Source organism: Mastacembelus armatus, chromosome 9 (genome assembly GCF_900324485.2).
Source record: "Mastacembelus armatus chromosome 9, fMasArm1.2, whole genome shotgun sequence".
NCBI lineage: Eukaryota > Metazoa > Chordata > Actinopteri > Synbranchiformes > Mastacembelidae > Mastacembelus > Mastacembelus armatus.
The window spans coordinates 5,015,799-5,035,267 of NC_046641.1; the positions used below are offsets into that span (position 1 = coordinate 5,015,799).

The 19,469-nt window shown below is 40.6% G+C and overlaps 1 protein-coding gene across 9 annotated transcripts in view; it reads right to left on the bottom strand.

Moving 5' to 3' along the window:
* gnb1l (guanine nucleotide binding protein (G protein), beta polypeptide 1-like) overlaps nucleotides 1–13,598 on the bottom strand; it is a 24,549-nt gene extending 10,951 nt beyond the window's left edge. Inside the window, exons 1-8 of one of the 9 annotated variants that reach the window (XM_026321867.1) lie at nucleotides 13,499–13,558; nucleotides 13,014–13,094; nucleotides 12,296–12,375; nucleotides 10,881–10,943; nucleotides 8,042–8,215; nucleotides 7,680–7,805; nucleotides 7,417–7,579; nucleotides 3,139–3,231 (exon numbers count right to left, since the gene is read on the bottom strand). In XM_026321867.1, the coding sequence (XP_026177652.1) occupies nucleotides 3,139–3,231; nucleotides 7,417–7,579; nucleotides 7,680–7,805; nucleotides 8,042–8,151 (492 nt within the window). In that variant the 5' untranslated portion in view covers nucleotides 8,152–8,215; nucleotides 10,881–10,943; nucleotides 12,296–12,375; nucleotides 13,014–13,094; nucleotides 13,499–13,558. The other 8 variants (XM_026321866.1, XM_026321868.1, XM_026321870.1 and 5 more) reach the window with 8 other exon arrangements.
* Between the last annotated feature and the right edge of the window lie 5,871 nt (nucleotides 13,599–19,469).

Here is a 19,469-nt window from a genome sequence, read left to right on the forward strand (position 1 = left end):
CACAAATGCTGTAAAGTATATAGATATTCTGAATGAGATAATCTAGGTCTTTCATTGGAAGACATTAAATTAAGATGAACTGAGCTCTTTTGCAACATTTTTATATAAAATACCTAATTTTAAGTATTGGTCCCTGTGAGCATCAAAAGAGAAACTTTGTCCCAATAATAAAGTTAATTTTAATTGTCTAAAAAAAAAGTACTCAAATTTTCAACAAGTTACTATAAAATTTGTCAATAGGTATATTGAGGTAAAATAAAAATACATCAGGCCTGTCGTCAGAGTAGGCCACAATTTTGAATGGAGACTTTCTTTAGTTGAGAGGATGACTGCAATAGCTCAGAGGTAAATGAAAAAACAGTTGCAGCTTTAAATCAGTTCACTTCAGTCTATAGCTCTGACTTAACAGAGATGGAATGAAAATGTTAGTTTTTTTTCCCCAACATGACATAATCTGATGGTAACAACATTTTTTGACAGCATGCACAGTAACTGATTTAAATGAAGTTAAATCATTTCTTATGTTTGTTTCATGAGCATGACATTTAGACAAGCTAAAGGAAGAGACTATGTTCTACATGATGAAGACAAAGACAGTCATTAACGCTTACTCAAGAGCTCCAGTATTGTTAATGTAGCCATGGACATATTTAGAGCAGTATAAAAAGCTCTGTCCTAGATGTATGAACTAAAATAATAAAATAAAATCTAAATGTTTTGAAAACAGCAAATACATTACTATGTAATTTCACAAGTCTTTGCAAAATTCTGAATAACTAAGACCATAGAGCTTGTTTGCTGATGTTGCTGCCACAGGCCCCAGGCAGGCACTGCTTTAACATAAGGAACCAATCGTTTCCTTCGGTTTTTGTCCCGGCCTGCCATGATGTCATGGCCACGAGGCAGCAAGGTGATGAGCTGAGAGTGATGGATATCTGTATAGGAACATTTCCTTTTCCCAGCCAGCCTCTGTTCACATTAAAAGCCTTGCACATCATACATCAATACTGTCCCCCTGGCCAAGCCATACATCCCTGCGCAAGTCAGTCCCATATGTGGAGGCACTTTCTTCTTCCTCGCCTGCTGTACTGTTCACCACTTCACAGCCAATCATAAGCAGGGAAATCAGCCAGTGTGCACTGTCACCTTTCAGACATACATCAGCATATGAACTAAGGGCTGGGTGGGATTTTGCTGAAGGGAAGCAGAGTTGAGAAGAAAGTGAGGATGAACACTGCATTTAATCTCTCCCATAAACTCCAGCAGAGAGGGTTTATAGGCTGGCTGTAAATCTGTTGGTGAAGCTGTCTTTGAAATAATGGAGGATAATCATTTCACATCCCCACAGTGGGGAAGAAAAGGGAGGGATGGTGAGAGGGAAGACAGAGAGAGGAGAGAACTGTCAGTGGCTTCTTCCTGCAGCGCCGGTGATATAGAGGGTGTCAACTGTTGCCTACTGCCATTATGAGGTTACAGAAACAGTAGGTAACATATGAGAATTTTATGTGAAATACAAGATGAGATTTTTTTCTTATGACTGACAGTGAGAATGTGTTGCTAAGTGAAATTTCCAAACTGCCTGAGTGTGAAAGAATATTTACACATTGGGTTTTCAGTACTGCCTCAGTGCCAGAACCTCTTAAGTCATAGTGTAACAGATGAACATGCCTTGGCCTCGGAAAGAATTGAAATGATATTGGAATCACCTGGGCCCTTCGGCTTTGAAGTCAGACAGCTGCCGGTGCTGCATTACAATGATATTATATAATTTATAATGATATAATTGATCATTATGTTTCCTGGCACTCAACACAGAATCAGCATTGGTTCATAAATCAGATGATGAAAGGCGAGTGTAACTGTGAAATCAAAGGGAAGAACACACAAACACTAACTGACACTAACACAAACACACTGACTTGTCTCTACGTCTGTAATAATATCACAAACATCTTTATGGCACTTGGACCAATTACTACCTAACTTGTATCATTCTTATTATTTAATAGAACGCCGTATGTAAAAAGTTGGGTTTGTTTTAAATACTTTTCATTGATAAATACAATTTAATCATTGCGGTACTACAAATTTACAACAGAACTTCACTTTTTTTTTTTCTTTTTTTTTTTTTAAAGAGTTTTAGAGTTTCCAACACAGCCTTTATACATGCAGAGTGAGTTTTAAGTACTCAGTAAAAGTTGGTACATGTTTTCATGCCGTAATTTACTTTTACTGCTGCAGAAAAGATGTAAATAACCCAATATCTGATCTCTGAAATTTACTGTCATTCTTCATTTTCTTTTCTTGTTGCTTTTTACCTCTGGCAGTTTACCACTTCGTACCATTTAATGTTAATCGCTGCTTAAATGATAGTTGAAGCTGAAAAATGGGAGTTACCCCAAACTTTTTTTGCATTTCACTGATCTAACTCTAATTAATATTACAGAAACAGGACTGATTGTGCCAGCAACTTAGCTCACTGTGGCTGTAAATGATATGCTGTGTTTTGATTTCTGTTGCCTGTAAACTGCACAGCCCATAAATTCATTCAAACCATCCACAGTACAAAAAATGGCCCTCTGCAAAGTTCCAAACCCAAAGAGTTAATAATTAACCATGAAAATAATTGCAGGCCCTTGTTAATGGCTGGAAAATAAAACCTTCAGTAGCATTTGCAAAAGAGAAAGCTAAATTTTGCTCACTTCAGATTGGATGCACAGCTGTGGGCTGATATATGGCTGTGAACCCCCGGCCCTTCCAAACGCTCTAATTACTGTATTGGGACTCACTGCCAGTTGAGAAGTAACGTGTGGAAAAATGGTCCAATATAAGTTGTTGGTCTGTAAATCATCTGCCACGTCTTCTGCTTTTTTGTTGAGTTTTCTATTATTGAATTTTGTTTTGGCCTGCTGGCTAATCGGAATAAGGCAGGTAAGTATAGATGGCTGCTTTAAAAGAAGGACAAAAGAGAATCTGCTGCTTTTATAGTTACTGCCAAGCTGAAATTGCTGTTGAAAATTTTTTTTTGTAGTCAAAAAGAGACACAATGCAGATGTTTAGTGGTTATGGTTTAAACAAAAAAAAAAAAAAAAAACAGCACAATGTCAAAATGACAGTTTCACATCATCTGGTGCTTACCTGCCACATTTGTAAACACATGACCATCCCCAACTTCTCATCAGGCATCAGGGTGCAGACGGGAGACTTACTGGGGAGCTCAATAATCTTGATCTGCAAAAACAAAAACATTTAACATCACTAGAGATACCACCACCTGTTTACCTTCACTTTCTACAACCATGTAAGATTAACGAGGCTGTATCTGGACACAGTAGCGCTCTGAACTAAATCAAATTAACTACATTTTAATTATCCCCAAAGTGAAATTCAGGATTTTTTTTTCCCAATAACATTATCATGCTAACATGATCACCATATCTGACATTTTAGTTAGCATGTTAGCTAAACCAAAAAAAAAAAAAAACAAAAAAACAAAACCCACACACAAAAATAAAACTTGAGGCTAATGGGACTGTTGGTCGTAGAATGACAGTAGGCCGATGAAGCCACATGAAGATGAAGTCAGAGTTCTGGAAAAAATAAGTCTGCACCAAACTAGTGGACCGGCCAACCAACATTGCCATTACTAAAGCCACACTGGAAGCAATATTAAAAAGAGATTATTTAATCCGACAGCTGACATCTCATGCGGAAAAAACTAGCAGAGTGTTATAAAGTTATATATATTTTGCTCTTCACCTTTTTTGTGAAAATGTTCCATTTGATCTTGCGAATTTTAGCTACAGTGTATTTTTTTCTTTCAAGACCCAGTTACAAACACACATTTATTGGAGGTTTATACATATACACATATTCTGAATTCAAATGACAAAGCTGAAAACTGAATCTGTGATTATGCTTAAGACCTCCAGCCAGCATTAAGTACAGTACTATCCATCAGTGCTCAGCAGTCGCCCCACTGTCTATAATAAATCCTGCTAAAGACTGAATCGGTGACCTGAATGGTGTTTTCCTGAACACACTGGCACTGATTCTGATAAAATACAGAGCCTAATGAAGCCAGTGATAAAGTGGGCGTCTCTCTGTATGTGCACCCACATCACTACCAAAAGTCATTCCTTTGACTTCCTCTGTGCTGATGATCCGCATATTCATCCTCATTAGACCTCAAATTAAACAGCCATTTAAGGGAGCAATCAGTATTTTAGCACTAGGCCACATCTGTCCTGTGTGTTTACCTCTGTGTGCCTGACAAAGAGGGCCTTTAAGGAATTCTCTGTGCCTCAGGTGATCCCTGTTCTTGTGTGGCATCACACTGCCCATAAATAAAACACCCACACTATTAATTAATGTTCCTGCCATGACAGCAATCCGCTGGCAGGAATCTCTTTGTGAGCAGTAAACAGTGAAACCACCTGAGAGAGCTCAGAATTAAACTGTTTTCTTGATTACATATTTAAATATTGACCTACCTGCATGTTGCTTATGGCAATGTGCCTTTGTGCACATTTTGTGACACTTGCTTACATTATGCATGCAGTAAAGGAATTAATTTATGATGGATGTTTCATTTGCAGACAGATGATGAGAATCTCTCCTGGCCACTTATGTCTGAGGGGTAGGAAGACAAAATGACGAAATCGGCTGTGGCTTTCTGTCTTCCTTTTGTGTGTGCATGTCTGGGACAATGGCATTATTGAGGAGCTGGGAGTCACAGGCGCCCTGATGCCTGGCCTGCTGGACTGGGGTTAGCAGAGGCACGTTTGGCAGGATCAGGTGACTGCTCTGTCCCTTTCAAGTGTGGCTCCTCCACAGTGGAACAAGTAACATGAATCTGGAGGCAATAAAAGATGGTTGAATCACTGGCTTCCCTCTCACCATCCTGCTTCACTGCTCGGATACAGGTTTCACAGAAAACCCTGCAGACTCATGGTGTCGAGCATTAACTATGAGACAGACAGAACAGTGATTTCATTCCAGTGCACGACCTAATCAGCCCTGGGAATTCTGTGTGTAACTCAACAGTCAAATATCAAAACAGTGAAGAGACAGTTTGGCAATTTTCTCAGTCACAGGGGATTATGAAGCAGAAGTATCTTATTTTGTTGGGCCTTCACAGGTCCATTAGGTGCTTTAGGCTAAATTATTCACCAAATGGCATGCTGCTAGCCACAGCCAAAATGAACTGACATTTAGCTGGAAACTAGTCGTATGTTCCTATCTTTGCGATGAGCATGCTTATGCTGGGGACACACTACACGATTTTAAAATCTTCACCAATTTTAAAAACTCGGTAAACAGACACATACAGTATTGTTCAAAATAATAGCAGTACAATGTGACTAACCAGAATCCAGGTTTTTAGTATATTTTTTATTGCTACATGGCAAACAAGTTACCAGTAGGTGCAGTAGATTCTCAGAGTATAAGCTGATGAGAGTAAAATTGTTCTTTTTGGGTCCAAGGGCCACAGTACACAGTGAAGACAGTGAAGCATGGTGGTGCAAGCATCATGATATGGGCATGTTTCTCCTACTATGGTGTTGGGCCTATTTATCATACCGGGGATCATGGATCAGTTGGCATATGTCAAAATAATTGAAGAGGTCATGTTGCCTTATGCTGAAGAGGACATGCCCTTGAAATGGTTGTTTCAACAAGACAATGACCCCAAACACACTAGTAAACGAGCAAAGTCTTGGTTCCAAACCAACAAAATTAATGTTATGCAGTGGCCAGCCCAATCCCCGGACCTTAATCCAATCGAAAACTTGTGAGCATCAAAAATGCTGTTTCTGAAGCAAAACCAAGAAATGTAAATGAATTGTTGAATGTTGTTAAAGAATCATGGAGTGGAATAACAGCTGAAAGGTGCCACAAGTTGGTTGACTCCATGCCACACAGATGTGAAGCAGTTATAAAAAACTGTGGTCATACAACTAAATATTAGTTTAGTGATTCACAGGACTGCTAAATCCTAGAAACAAAAACGTTTGTACAAAATAGTTTCGAGTTTGTACAGTCAACGGCAGACACTGCTATTTTTTTGAACACACCCCTTTCAGCTAATTGCCCAATTGCACAGCCTTAAGAGTGTGCATATCATGAATGCTGGGTATTGTTTGTTTTCTGAGAATCTACTGCACCTAGTGGTAACTTGTTTGGCATGTAGCAATAAAAAACATACTAAAAACCTGGATTATTCTGGTTAGTCACATTGTACTGCTATTATTTTGAACAATACTGTCAGACAGTTTCAACTGTTTAATATTATAATCCTCAAACATGACCCACGCCTTTTCATTGTCAGCCCTATTACGGTAACGTCATGTCTTGCCCAATACGTTAAAAAGACACCTATGTTGTTGGGATAATTCAACAAGCATGTCGTCTTTATCAATGCTTCTTTTGGCACTGGTTTTGATTTGTTGTGCTACCATGTTGGTGACGTTTTCCGGGCTGCTCGTTCTCATTTGCTATCGTGGGCATTCTGTTGAAGGCTCCCTGACCAGGAATATCAAACATGTTTGATATTTACGATCAAGGCTCTGACCCAATCAGGGGTAGTGAAATAATCCTGCTGACACCACACACTTGAGAAATGTTCAGACAAATAATTGGTTGCAACAAGCTTCAAATCAGTCCACGCCCCCATGATCACTGGAGGGGGGGAAATCAGGCTATTAAATCGGGCATAACATTGTCTAGTGTGTCCTCAGCCTTACTCACAACAGGAAGACTGATTTGTTAATGATGATGTTTTGCTATTGGACAGCTTCTGTTCTGTCTTCCAAATGCATGCTCACATATTACGCCAACTCATTAATTTACGAACAATGCTAAAATATTATATTGGCCATCTGATTTTATTCAACCTCATTTCACACTTATGGATAAGACAATGCAGTTTGGTAACAGGATAGAAGGACAGGATTTTGATATGAGAGAACAACTCTTCCTGTGGGACTAATTTACTAAACAGTTTTAAAAGCCACAAATATGTGTGAATACTTCAAGTTTAATGAGCAAACTGGCAAAAGCAAGCTTGGTCAGGTTCATGCAGGTTGGCATTTTTTCATACTCAAGTCAGACTGTTTAACCAAATAACCATCCCACCTCCCACCTGCCAACAAATTCAGATATCACCTCCTGCTGAACACAGAAAACATATGCTTTGAAATAAACAGTGAATCACTTTAGGATCCACAGAGAATATACATTTTTGAAAGTTCCCACTATCTTTTTTTCTCACCTACCTACTCGATGCATGAGGCTAGAACCCCCCCAAGAGAGACAGGTTACAAACCAGGCCACTGTCAATAGGGTAACGCATGCAAACGCCCAAATACATACACACCTACAGACAATTTATAGTTCCCAATCCTGACATCTAACCTCTTCTGTCTGTTGTCCTGCAAATGCCAGCAGGAAGGTCCCAGAACTGGTCTCCAGCAGGGAGCACTGACAAAATCCAACACTGCCAGTCCACACTGAGTCCACCACCTCATTACGACCTTCACTCAAGTCCCAAAGACAGACCTGCATGTCCCGTCCCTGACTGCTCCACAAACAGAAAGAAAGAAAGAAAGAAACAAAAAAAAGATTATGCAGCAAGGAATCTAAATGAAAGCTAAGACCAAGACAAATGTTATCCTGACCTGATGAGGGTATCTGTTGTCTGCAGTGTGCTGACCCAGATGACTGAGCTGCCAGAATGACCTTCTACAATCTTCTCAGCCCTCCTGCTGTTCAAATTCCAGACGTGTATAGCACCCTTCCCTGACCTGCAAAATCCAGCACAATGGTTTATGAAGGCTGTTATTTATAATATTGTACATATACAACATATCTTCTGTATTTGTTATACCTACAGAAAGAAAATACCAAAAAGGGACAAACTGGATGTTGTCCAAACTAACAAATGCCAAATTAACATTACAACTCTTGGCGTGTTAGCTTAATCGCTGCTCTTACACTATGCATCAACCAAAGAGTATAAATGTTAAGATCAATGACTCACCCAGAATATAGGAGGGGAGTGTCTGATCCATGGCAGCTGAAGTGAAGGCTGTTAAGGGGCCCACCAGCCCCCCTCAGGGTGTATATAGGGGATGGAGCAGGACGTGACATCCCTGGGTGACGCAGTCAAGGTGCAAATGCAAGAAGGCCACTCAGCACCATGTCATGTCACCCACTGAAAAAGACAATGAGAAAAGTGAGCAAAGAGACGAATCATTTCTGTGACCGATTTGAAGAACTGGTTTAAAAAAAAAAAAAAAAAAAAGGTAAAAATAACTATTCCATTAAAATTGAGTTGACTCTTTCAGATGCATACATGAAAGTTAACTATAAGACTAACAGCTAAAATCTGTAGAAACCGAGTCATCCAATTTTGTTTTTATATAAACACTGAGCAGAAACGGTCATAGAACAGCTCCATTCTTGCCTTGAAGCCTTTCTCTTCCACACAGCAGATGGATGTGTTTAGAGCACAACTGTATTTTCTCCATTGTTAGTAGCTACAAACCCTGTGGCGTTCTCTCGCTGTCTTCCTCTTTTGAGTCTACATGATAACACCTCTCTTACTCAGTACGTCATAAATCACAACCTCTGACAGCTTAATTACAGTAAACAGACGGAGAGTCAGGCTTTTCACTGTTCTTGTGATCAACAACCGCTGTCCCAGAGGCAGGAGGAACAGCTCAGGCTTTTATGTCGTTTTGTAGGCCAGGCAGCCGAGGAAACCCAACCAACCACAGGTATGCTACAAGGAAATGGTAAGTCAACATGAAATCACAATACAATCACATGTGAGTGACTTTCACTAACTTTAGATAGCTGATATCCATCTAATCATCCATTTTTTTTTTACTGTTTATCCAACTCTGAGCCGGGGGTTTGATAAAGATTCAGTAAATATAAGTTTGATCTGGCATAGCCTCTGAGGCTAACAGCTGCTAGCGTGACTACAGAATCTTGGTCTTGTCCTCAGGGGTTCCCTTCTGTAGTGTGCATGTGTATGAGACACACATGCACACAGGTGATGTGATTCATATTCATCCTATGGCTCTCCCACTATGCTGCTAACAGTCCACTGCAGTAAAGAAACATGTTAAAGTGTCTGCAAAGGCAAGAAGAACCATCTAGTAAACATCCAAACAACAGAAAATATTGTTTTTAGTACTGATTTAAAATCAGCTGTTTATAATTTATGACAAAGGAATTGTATCCAATATTTTTTTTTTAGAAGTAAAGAGTCCACGTATATATGTATACCAATGACAGGAAATATAACTTCCATTAGAAGAAAACTTTACAAGACACCAGAAATCGTAGGACACTCAAATGCAGTACACATAACAATATGCATGCTAATAAGCTAAACCACACCACCGCTACTCAGCACATGCACAGTCACCCCCTGCACTACTTTTACTTATCACAACCACTGCTCCCTGCAATCGGTAGACACTGAAACTGGAGCCTGAAGGCATTCAGGAGGAGCTCATTTCAGGAAGTTAGTGGTTAAATTGTCCATGTGAATCTGTGAAGCAGAGAGATGGACCCCTGACCAGCCTGTCTAATTAAGGACACCACAGAGATTCACAAGGACAAGGCTGGACTGCCTTAAGGCTCACTATCAATTTACCAATATAGTGGAAACACACTGCACGGTTGCATAACAGATTACTATAAAAAAGACAATACTAATACGCCATCAAATATGTAACATGACAAAAAAAAATGGCTGTATGGCATATGGCTGTTTGCATAAGATATAAGATACCAAGCTACTGACGACATTTGTCTGAACTAAACCAACAGGAAAATGTTTGGGCCAACAACTATACGAACTTGTTTCTGTGTGGTATGAAGAAAATGGCAAACATGTCAACAGTGTTTTTGTGAGGGTCTGTCTGTTAAGCTGCTCCTCCTGCAAGTGGGTGAGTAAGGCTGCATTCCAGAGCCAGAGTCCTGTGCCTGTGTGAGTGCGCGACAGGGGAGGCGCACCCTGATAACAGGTGGATTAAGCGGCCCTCATTGTCCTCTTGCAGCAAGCCTGTTCAGTGCTGAGAGTCACAGTCACAGCAGCCTGAACCTGGCTGTTTTCATTGTCTGAAGACCAGGGGCTGTAAAACTTTCCACTGCCAATCACAGCTCACTGTCAATCAAAGACAAGTGCCGGTCAGTTTTGGAAGAGGCTCTGTGTATGGCTCAACAACTATAGACCAAACTGGCATCTGAGCGTAACGACCACTTTCCCCTCTCATTACTTCCTCGGTGGACTGGTTTACTGTTTTCCTTGCATCAGCATTTCCAGTCTCTGAATTGTCATTGTCACCAACAATGGCTCTGGTGTGGTGATTGCAAGCGAGTCACCCACAAACCCAGATACTAACACTCAGACAGCTCAGGAAAGGGGAGACAGATACTGTAAACAAACAAAACGGTGGCAGGATGTCACTCAAATCTATTTGCAAGGATCCTTAAATTGTTCAAAACAAACAATCAAGCCTGTCACTTGTCAAGCTTGTCCACATTTCTAATGGATGCAGAAACATCTTGCCAGAGTAGTAGTACAAGCATGTAGGAAGAGCAGATGTAAAACCCCTGTTAAAGATTCTCAAAGACAAGTATACTTTCCCTTTATATCTCCAGAATCCTTTATACCCTGCAGTTTTAATGGCCCTAATAACCTTTCAAAGTGATCAAGCAATACAGAACAAATACCCAATCGGTCATTAAACTTTCTTATTAAACACGTCCACAGGAAAAACCTGCACAGAGGAACTAGGTAGGTCTAATTAAATCTGTGTCATGGACAGGGCATAATAAATCAGACTGACTGATTAATATACCTGAGCTGGATATGGAAGCCAGCGGGAAGAGGCAGGAGAGGAGGACTGCGGATCCTGCAGGCCCTGTAACAGATAAGACAGCTCTGGGTAATCTGACTCTAAGTCCATGGATAAAGGCAGTTTGTCTCTTCTTGGGCCGTCTGTCCACACCTACTGGGTAATTAGGCCTAATTATGAGAGAAAGGTCCGCTTCCCCTTCATGTTATTAAATAAGAGCTAGCCTCATCCGCCAAGGATCTCTCAACACCTGCAAGGGGCTGGCGACCTTCAGATCAAACGCAGCCACTATCTACCCCCCCCCCCTCAACTGCAGCACCCGTTCCTGTCCTCTGAAACGCTGCACATATGAGGAGGGAGGGGAAGGAGTGGGCATTCATTATAATATGGGGCATCAAAGTTTTTTTTTTTTTTTTGAGTAGGGGTGAGTCCTGTCAACATTCCTTGGTCGACTCTTTAGTGCTGGTATCATGTGATCAGCAGCCACTCACCTGATTCTGCCATTCATAAATAAGAGCATGGAGGGAGGGATATACTGATCACAGGGGTTTATTATAGAAGCTTTATAATATCCCTGCTTCATAGGAGCCATTATGCAGGCATGGGATCTGAAGATCCCCTGCTGATATCAAATATGAGATCTGAGCTGCATGATGAAAACTCAAAGTAGATTACACATAGCTCAAAAGCTGCATTCTAGATAGGCCTTCCAGTAAAAAGCCACCTTACGTCCGATCAATCAAACCAATAGACTTACTATTCTTCTACATCTTTGCCAACAAACTCAAAAAAAGTAACCAAATCTGTCTATTGGTGCTACATCATACCTCAGCCATTAGTTATTATCCTCTTATCACATGAAACGGCCTTATCTGCTGTTTCCCTGCTTTTCACCAGGAGCCACTTCCACCCCACTGGTCAGTGGGCGGGTGGTGAGCTGGTTCTGCGATCGTGAGTCAGCCCTTCTGGCCAAACCTTACCCAAAATAATATAGATCCATCTGAGGAGGAAACCAACTTGCCAAATACAGAGTGGGGGCCATTATAAAAGTCAAGTTAGACAAACAACATGGGAAGTGGTGAGGAAGGCACACGCCCTTTATTGTATGGGGGTATCTGGCCTGGATAAACAGTCCAGTGTCCGATAGAGGCTGAAGTAAGACACAAGTGCACCAACACCCACTGTCAGTCACAGATCCAATGAGCGGGAAGAGGCAGCATTGTTCATGTGAATGGCGTGAATGCTAAGCAGGGGCCATTGCAGATAAGAGCTCAATGCCTTGTGGGTGTCACTGAGGCAGGAACTGATGGAGCACTGTGTCAGAAAGTCCTGATTTAGGAGATCCTGACTCTGGTCAACAGGTACCAGGAGTCTTATCTGTTTGCATAATCACCCATTTCCTCCATGAGGTCATTTACCTGGCCACTAGAGGATAAAGGGACACAAGAGGGTTGACAGCCGCAGTGTCATCATACATCACCACACAATCTGGGTGAGGCTGGCTCCAGATCGATGGAGATTTTGCTGCCCATGTAACGAAAAAATCAAAAGTACATTTTATTGTGCTGTAATCCCAATAGGATATCATGCTACAGGGGACATCGCACACAAGAAAAAAACAAGATGTCACAATATGTCAAACGGCTCAACCCGTAGCAGTACAAGTGTTAGTGTCAGGTGACAAGTGACTGTATGAAGACTAAGTAGTGAAGTCTTTACAACATCATTACAACTTCAACTAAAAACATTTTAAAAATGCATTCCTCCACCTAGGCTATGTCATCCATTAAATCTACCTTTTATATATAGTAGATAGCGTAACATAAATCAATATAAAACAGTAATATTTTATTCTGCATCTTGCCTTGTTCATCAACAAAGCACAGACATTCAAGAGAACATATTTTTTAATGGTTAACTTTAATGTTAGAGACACAAACTGATATCCTCCAACACACTTCCAAGACATTTCAATACCTTATCTAAAAGCAGTAGCACCAAACCTTTGATTGAAAGGTGCAGGCGGTTTGTGCTGCTTTAGTAGTTGTAGTTATCTGTACCTCACCGGCCTTCAGTGATGCTGAGTGCCATGATACAGCATCAGTAAAGCAGCACATTACCTTAGATAGAGCTTACCTTCGAGGTGTATTCGGCTGGAGTTGTATGTTATACTGGTCATGTATTACTGTTTCACTGCCTTTGCTGTTTTACTGTCAACTGTATATAAGTTTTTTATTAGTTATAAATGCTGTTTAAATACGATCCGCAAAGATGAGACAGGGCTTCAATCGGATCCAGAAGGGACAGAAATAATTTAAGAAACTCGGCATTAACAGGAAGAGCTTTGAGCAGTTTCTACACTCTCCATGCGACTGTACTGGAGGCTGATTTCACTACAGGTTTCAGCACTGAAGCCAAAACATGACCTGGGGGACAGAAACACTACTCAAACTTCACTACAGCCCAACAGTGTTTACAGGAAGGTTAGCAACAAGCTAGCAGCTAGCTGTAACAACAACTACACTACAAATAACACAAACACATCATCCTCACATGTTAAGACGCAGAATAAAACAAGGCCGCTATAAGAACTTTAGGTTTAACAAAGCGTGACAAAATACCATTTCAGTGAGGCCCGTAGTTCTCACAGTAGCAGATTTGCTAAAGAGAGGATACAAAACATGCGCCACTCCTGAAGGACCCCTAGTTACGGCAGATGAGCTGTCCGTGAAAGTGCCTGAGCAAAATAATTCACCGCCTGTCTCCTTCTCTGTCTCTGCTCCTGCTTCAGGGAATGACTGGCTGTCTGTGTGCGTGTGTCTGTTCACTGCTTTTATAAACATATAGCAGTATAAGTGTTGAGTTCTCTCCGTTATGGGCTGTCCTCTTCTTTGCAAAGACGCATTTCCAGATTTATTTTTATTTTAATTTCAATCGTCTTTTTTATTTAACCAAGAAGGTTGCATTGAGATTAATATCCCTTCTTCCAGAGTCCTAGAAGATGAATAAAAGTAATGGGGAAATGTAGGTCAAATAAATAGAGTAACACATAAAATCTGATAATGATGACTCAGATTTCCTATTTCCTATTGAAAGGAAGAGAAAAGAATGCAAACCCCTCAGATGTGCACTTTTAAATTCATACTACTCCTATATAGGTCACTAACCAATCTAACCATACTAAATACCATTAGAACTGAACGATAAACTAAAGAACTCGCACAGCATTACAATACTCCTCGAACAGGAGAGTCTTTATTTTGTCCTTTCATCCTTTTTAGTCTAATTGAGAAAGAGAGACAGAGAAAACACTGGGCCATAATCCACAGGGCACACAGACCCCTTTCATGGGAGTGCTGGGAGAGACTTTTATTTGTCCATTCCTATCATAGAGAAAGCAGGTTTCAAGCTCGGCTAGGTCTGAGCTGGAAGATTAGATGAAACCAGAGTGTTTTAAACCTCTTCTGTCATGGATTAGAGGCAGACAACCCCCTGCGCTCTAAAATGAAACAATAAGGTGTACAGGTGGGAGAGGGTGCACACTGAGTTGAGCACAGTGCAATAAAGCATTGAGGGAAAATACCTCTAAGCACCAGAATTTATTTAGCCCTGTCAATGAAAACGTTTTGGGGACACAGCCCAGTCACAGAATGTGCACAGATGCAGATGCATAAATTTTAATGTACATGTGAAACATACATGCAAAACACATTCCCAACTCATATACCATACTCAAATTATACTAAATGAGACTTTTAATATTTTGATTTTGAGTGCATAAGGATTACTAGTGTATGCAAGTCACTAATGAGATTTCAAATACATAGTACTTATTGATATCAGCAGTAAGTCAGCAGTAAGTTAAAACCAATTAGTGCAAATGGAGGTGGTAGGACAGTAACCCTCAGCAGGAGGTGAGAGAAAGTGTCTCCTGCCCTGCCTGGACAGATTCCATGGCCTACATGATCATGAATTATTTCTGGTATCTCACTTTACTCAGGGGCAGGGAGTGTGTGGGGGACAAATCCAGGGTGCAGTGGACAACTATATTGCCTTGGTCTCCCCATGGGTCTGAGGAGGAGGAGGTGGAGGAGGATGACGAAAGTGTGGAGGGGGTGTGACATGGTTGGGGTGAGTATGCAGTATTATCCATCCAACCCAAGAGACTAACCAGTAAGGAAATCCCTGGAACCCCACTTTTGTTCTAGCCGCCCAGCCATGGGGGTAAGCTGGTCACTTTACAGCTCATCACCAAATTAGAAAGGCTGCGGGTCAGCCTGAGCAGCAGCCAGACCACAGATGTAGAAATAGATAGGAGGCCTACGATTCAGTCTGCTGGCACTCATTCACCAACCTCTTCTCTCATCATGGAGAGACAGAGGACTGCACTGTATACCATGGAGGGCAAAACAGCAGGGTGGAACAGTAGACTGCGTTTTTAAGTCACCACGAAGAAATGGATACATAGTCTGGACACAGATAGTTACTGTGCCAAGAGTGATGAGCAGGAGGAGTCTTTTAAACTGGAATATGGGACATTAAAACATCATGAAACATACTCATCAAGATACAAAGAGTGGCTTACCCAACAGTCTTGTAGTTGCATTATGAACTCAAAACTAATTTTGTAATTTACCAGAATGCCTTCATTGGGGTACCAAGAATTTCTTGGATTGAGGCAAGGATTAACCGTTTTGTGAACATGGACATTTTTGATACTTGAATAATCACCTGTTGCCTAAAACAACTCTAAAATCTGTGAGACTGAGAGTAGCTGCAGACATCTTTCTATGTGTTTCTGTTAATTGTTCGTGCCAAATGACAGCTCTAGGGGTGCATGTTTGCAGGCCACCAACAAAACCTAATGTTTTTCATGGAGTGACAAAACTACTTACCTCAAGTTATGATGGAAACATTTAGGTGTGATGTCATATTTTAGAAGGTATCCATGAAAATAAGAACAGCAATAAACAAACCAGGGTGAATGGACCCATATAGGTCCCCTTAAAATGCATCACTTTATGTGCAACTTCATGTTTAATGATCTGTCTACATGTCAGTGGATGAGTATCTGAAGAGAAGGAGAAGATGTTGTGAGTGGGAGTATGTGTTGGATGTGTATGTATAATAAAACGTGATGGTGAGGCCTCCCCAGCACATGTTTTCCTTGGGCATGTGAGCAGGTGTGAATGGAGAGATCTCAGGGAGGGCGAGGAGTGACTGGCCTGCCTGTCATTTTGAGGTGTAGAACAAAACAAAACTTTAATGAATTAGTGTGTAGCAAGAAAGAGAAAGCAGATGCACAGGCACTATCAGCTCCAGTAAACCATCCTCCCTTGGAACAGTGAAGAAGAGGAGGCACCCAGAGTCTCAAGTTAATATTCTTATCAGTTCTTTACTCCTCTTTAATGATGTAATGAAAAATAATTATGTCTGACTTGACCCTACAGAGGTGTAAGCATTTTTAAAAGTACGTGTAATATTTGGTAATTCTTTAATTTTACCTGCATAAAATAAAAAGAAAAAGAAAATAATAAAAATAAAAGTAATACAACTGACATTAGTATAAACACTGCAGTCTTTTAAGATGACCTGGCCAAATCCACTTTCATAATCTGTGAATAATGCAGCCTTGGATATAGAGCCAGGACGAGGAGATTAGCAAAGCATAACATAAACAATGCGAACATGTGCAAACTGCCAATCTTCATTAAAACATATGGAAAGCTGCATTTAAACTAGAGTTAAACTAAGATAATCACCTGCAGACTTTAACTTCACATGTAGCACCCAGGCATGAGAGTGGCATCAATTTGATCATCTGTCAGCAAGAAAGCAAATGTTCCTGTTTCCAAAAGTATCAAACTATTACTATAGTTTGTGATGCTTTGAATGGTCAGGTTGTGCTATGTGGCTAGTCTAATCTAATCTTGGAAAGGCTTTGCAAATTGCAACAACTAAATCTTTATATCAGTTAAGGTAAAAAAAATAATATTAGAGTTTTGCCCTTTTTTTGCCCACTAGTTTGTTATTATTATATGAAAATTACCGTATTTATTTCACTGCCAAGTAAAAAGAAGCTAGGACCTACTGATGGTCTAGAAAGGCCTTTGAGTGGACAAAGCTGAGATCAGTGAGCTGAGATGAATGCAATGTCCTGTCTTCCACTAAATAATCTCCACATACACTAATGACCTCTTGTCATGTTGCTTATACTAATTCATTTGTCATACACATTGACATTAAGGCCAAAGGTTAGGCCTCATTATTAAACCTGTTATATATATACGGTGATCCCTGTGTGTGTGTGTGTGTGTGTTTCATAGTTTAGTTATGACAGTGACGTTCCTGCCGTTCCTGTTATAGAACTGTCTGAAAATGTTGAATTTGTTTTGGAAACACATAACAGCGCTATAGCTCACCACAGCTTTATTTTTAGGGAACGTTCATGTGTACTGAATGCAGGCTTACAGTATACCCACACCATGCCATTCAAACAAGTGTGGACACTCAAATACACAAGAGAGCTCATGTTGCTAACACACCCACATATTCACATTCTCACCTGCCCCCACACACACACACACGCACACACACACACAAAACATATCACACAAGCCATCTCTCATCAGACAAGTGGCTAACAAATAAACACAAGCAGGCATAACTTGCTTCCTCCAGAAGCAAAGCTAGCAGAATCATGCTGCAGACAGAATGTGGAGTATGTGATTCATGTACAAGTCGCTTATCCCACTATACAGAACTTTTATTGGTGAAACAGGAAAGACAGAATCAATCAGAGAGGTATTGACAGCAGCCACAGGGTGAGCCCAGCATGCAGTCCGTCTGCATCTCATAACAAGCCTGTCTCTGCAGCTCAGCAGCTCTGTGTGTGTGTACTCTCACTATATGCATGATTATAGTCAGGGCCATTAGTAGGGATTGCTATGTGCATGGTTGTATGCTCAGCTCAAGCCCAGACAGTTTCTTACATCTTCAGCCAGATGTATTGGCTCCAGAGTGGGAAGCCGTCTTGGCACTGGAAGGTACTTTGATTTATGTGATGTGACTCAGACTGATAACACCAGAGCCCCAGAGCAGACACATTCAGAAGGAAACTGTCAAGTTGCTGATGATACTGATGCTCTCTCAGCTCTGCTAATGTTTCAGAAGCCCTCTAGGAAGTGTAAAGACATAGTTTGTTATTTTTTGTAAAGAAGCTTGTTAAGCTGATTATCAATATATTTTACTTCTCTCAGTCATAAAATGTAAGCCACAGACAATGCATCATATTTTTAGTTGCAGAAGATTACCAAATAAGATTACAGCAGGCATGTTTCCTTCTGTTTCATAAAGAATCCTGGCCTAATGGAGTCCCATGTTTAATAGAATAAATGAAATTATCAGGATTTATCTTCTAGGCATGAATGTCTTTAAAAAGAAAAAATCATGACAACACATGCAATAGTCACTGCATTATTTTGGTCCAACCAACTAACTTTGCCATCTCTATAGTCATTCAGTCATATAGTCATTCTGCAAGCATGACTATATGACTACAACAAGGACAGACAACCAGTCTAAAGATATTCAAGCAGTTTTCCAGCATGAGGAGGCAGTTAATGCAGTTGTACAAACCAAGCAACAAAATCACATACAACTCTGGTTCTTTTTTGCATTGTCCTGATATAAAATATTATTACCTCTCTGAGGCACAATGAGTAACTTTATTTAATTTGATCACACTATTTTTAGGTTGGCTTTATTTTTCAGCTTCTAAGGGCAATTCAAGACCAGGCTTTTCACACTAAGCTCTGCTGCAATCCTGTTTCATTCCAGCACTAATGTACAGCATACAGCTACAAACAGAATACACAATACTGAACTACTTTCAAAGTAATTGAGCAATTAATCTACATGTCATTTGTTTTGACAAAAAAAGTGTAACTGATCAAACAGACAATGTTTCAGAGCTTGTTAGAGGTGCAACAATACACTTCGTCTAAGTGTATAGAGTATAGAGTACCAGACACGTCTTGTTTAGTTTTTCAAAATGTGTTGTGCTGCCAGGGTCCCAGTCAGCGTGGTTTGGCATCCATACACACAAGCCCCTTTGTTGTATGCTGTCATCAACCATTGGCTTAATAAATCTCTGAGCAGCTTCTAGAAGTAATACGCCAGCTTCCTGTGTGGCAAAAGACCTGATTAAATCATTTAGGAGGTGAGATCGCTGATCGTAACTGCTCTACTATGACATCGTAGCACAATCTTTTCACTGTTGGCTACAGGCGCTGGCATTCTTCGTTAGGTTATGGTCTGCTGGACTGGTCTAGATAGGCCAAACCAAACCACAGTGTTTCATCCAGATCCTTTACAAACACTCGCAGATAAAGGCCGCTACAGCAGCCATGTGTAGTGAATTTAAACCATTCCTGAGGGTAACCTGTTCTTATCAGGGGTCAGATAAGCTCATTTCATAGGCCCTCACCTCTACTTGGCTACCAACAGGACCCAACTCTGACTAGAGCTGACCTCATCTATTTTTTTCTGTGTTTGCAGTTGTCAAGGAGGGAGGTAACTCACTGACTCAAT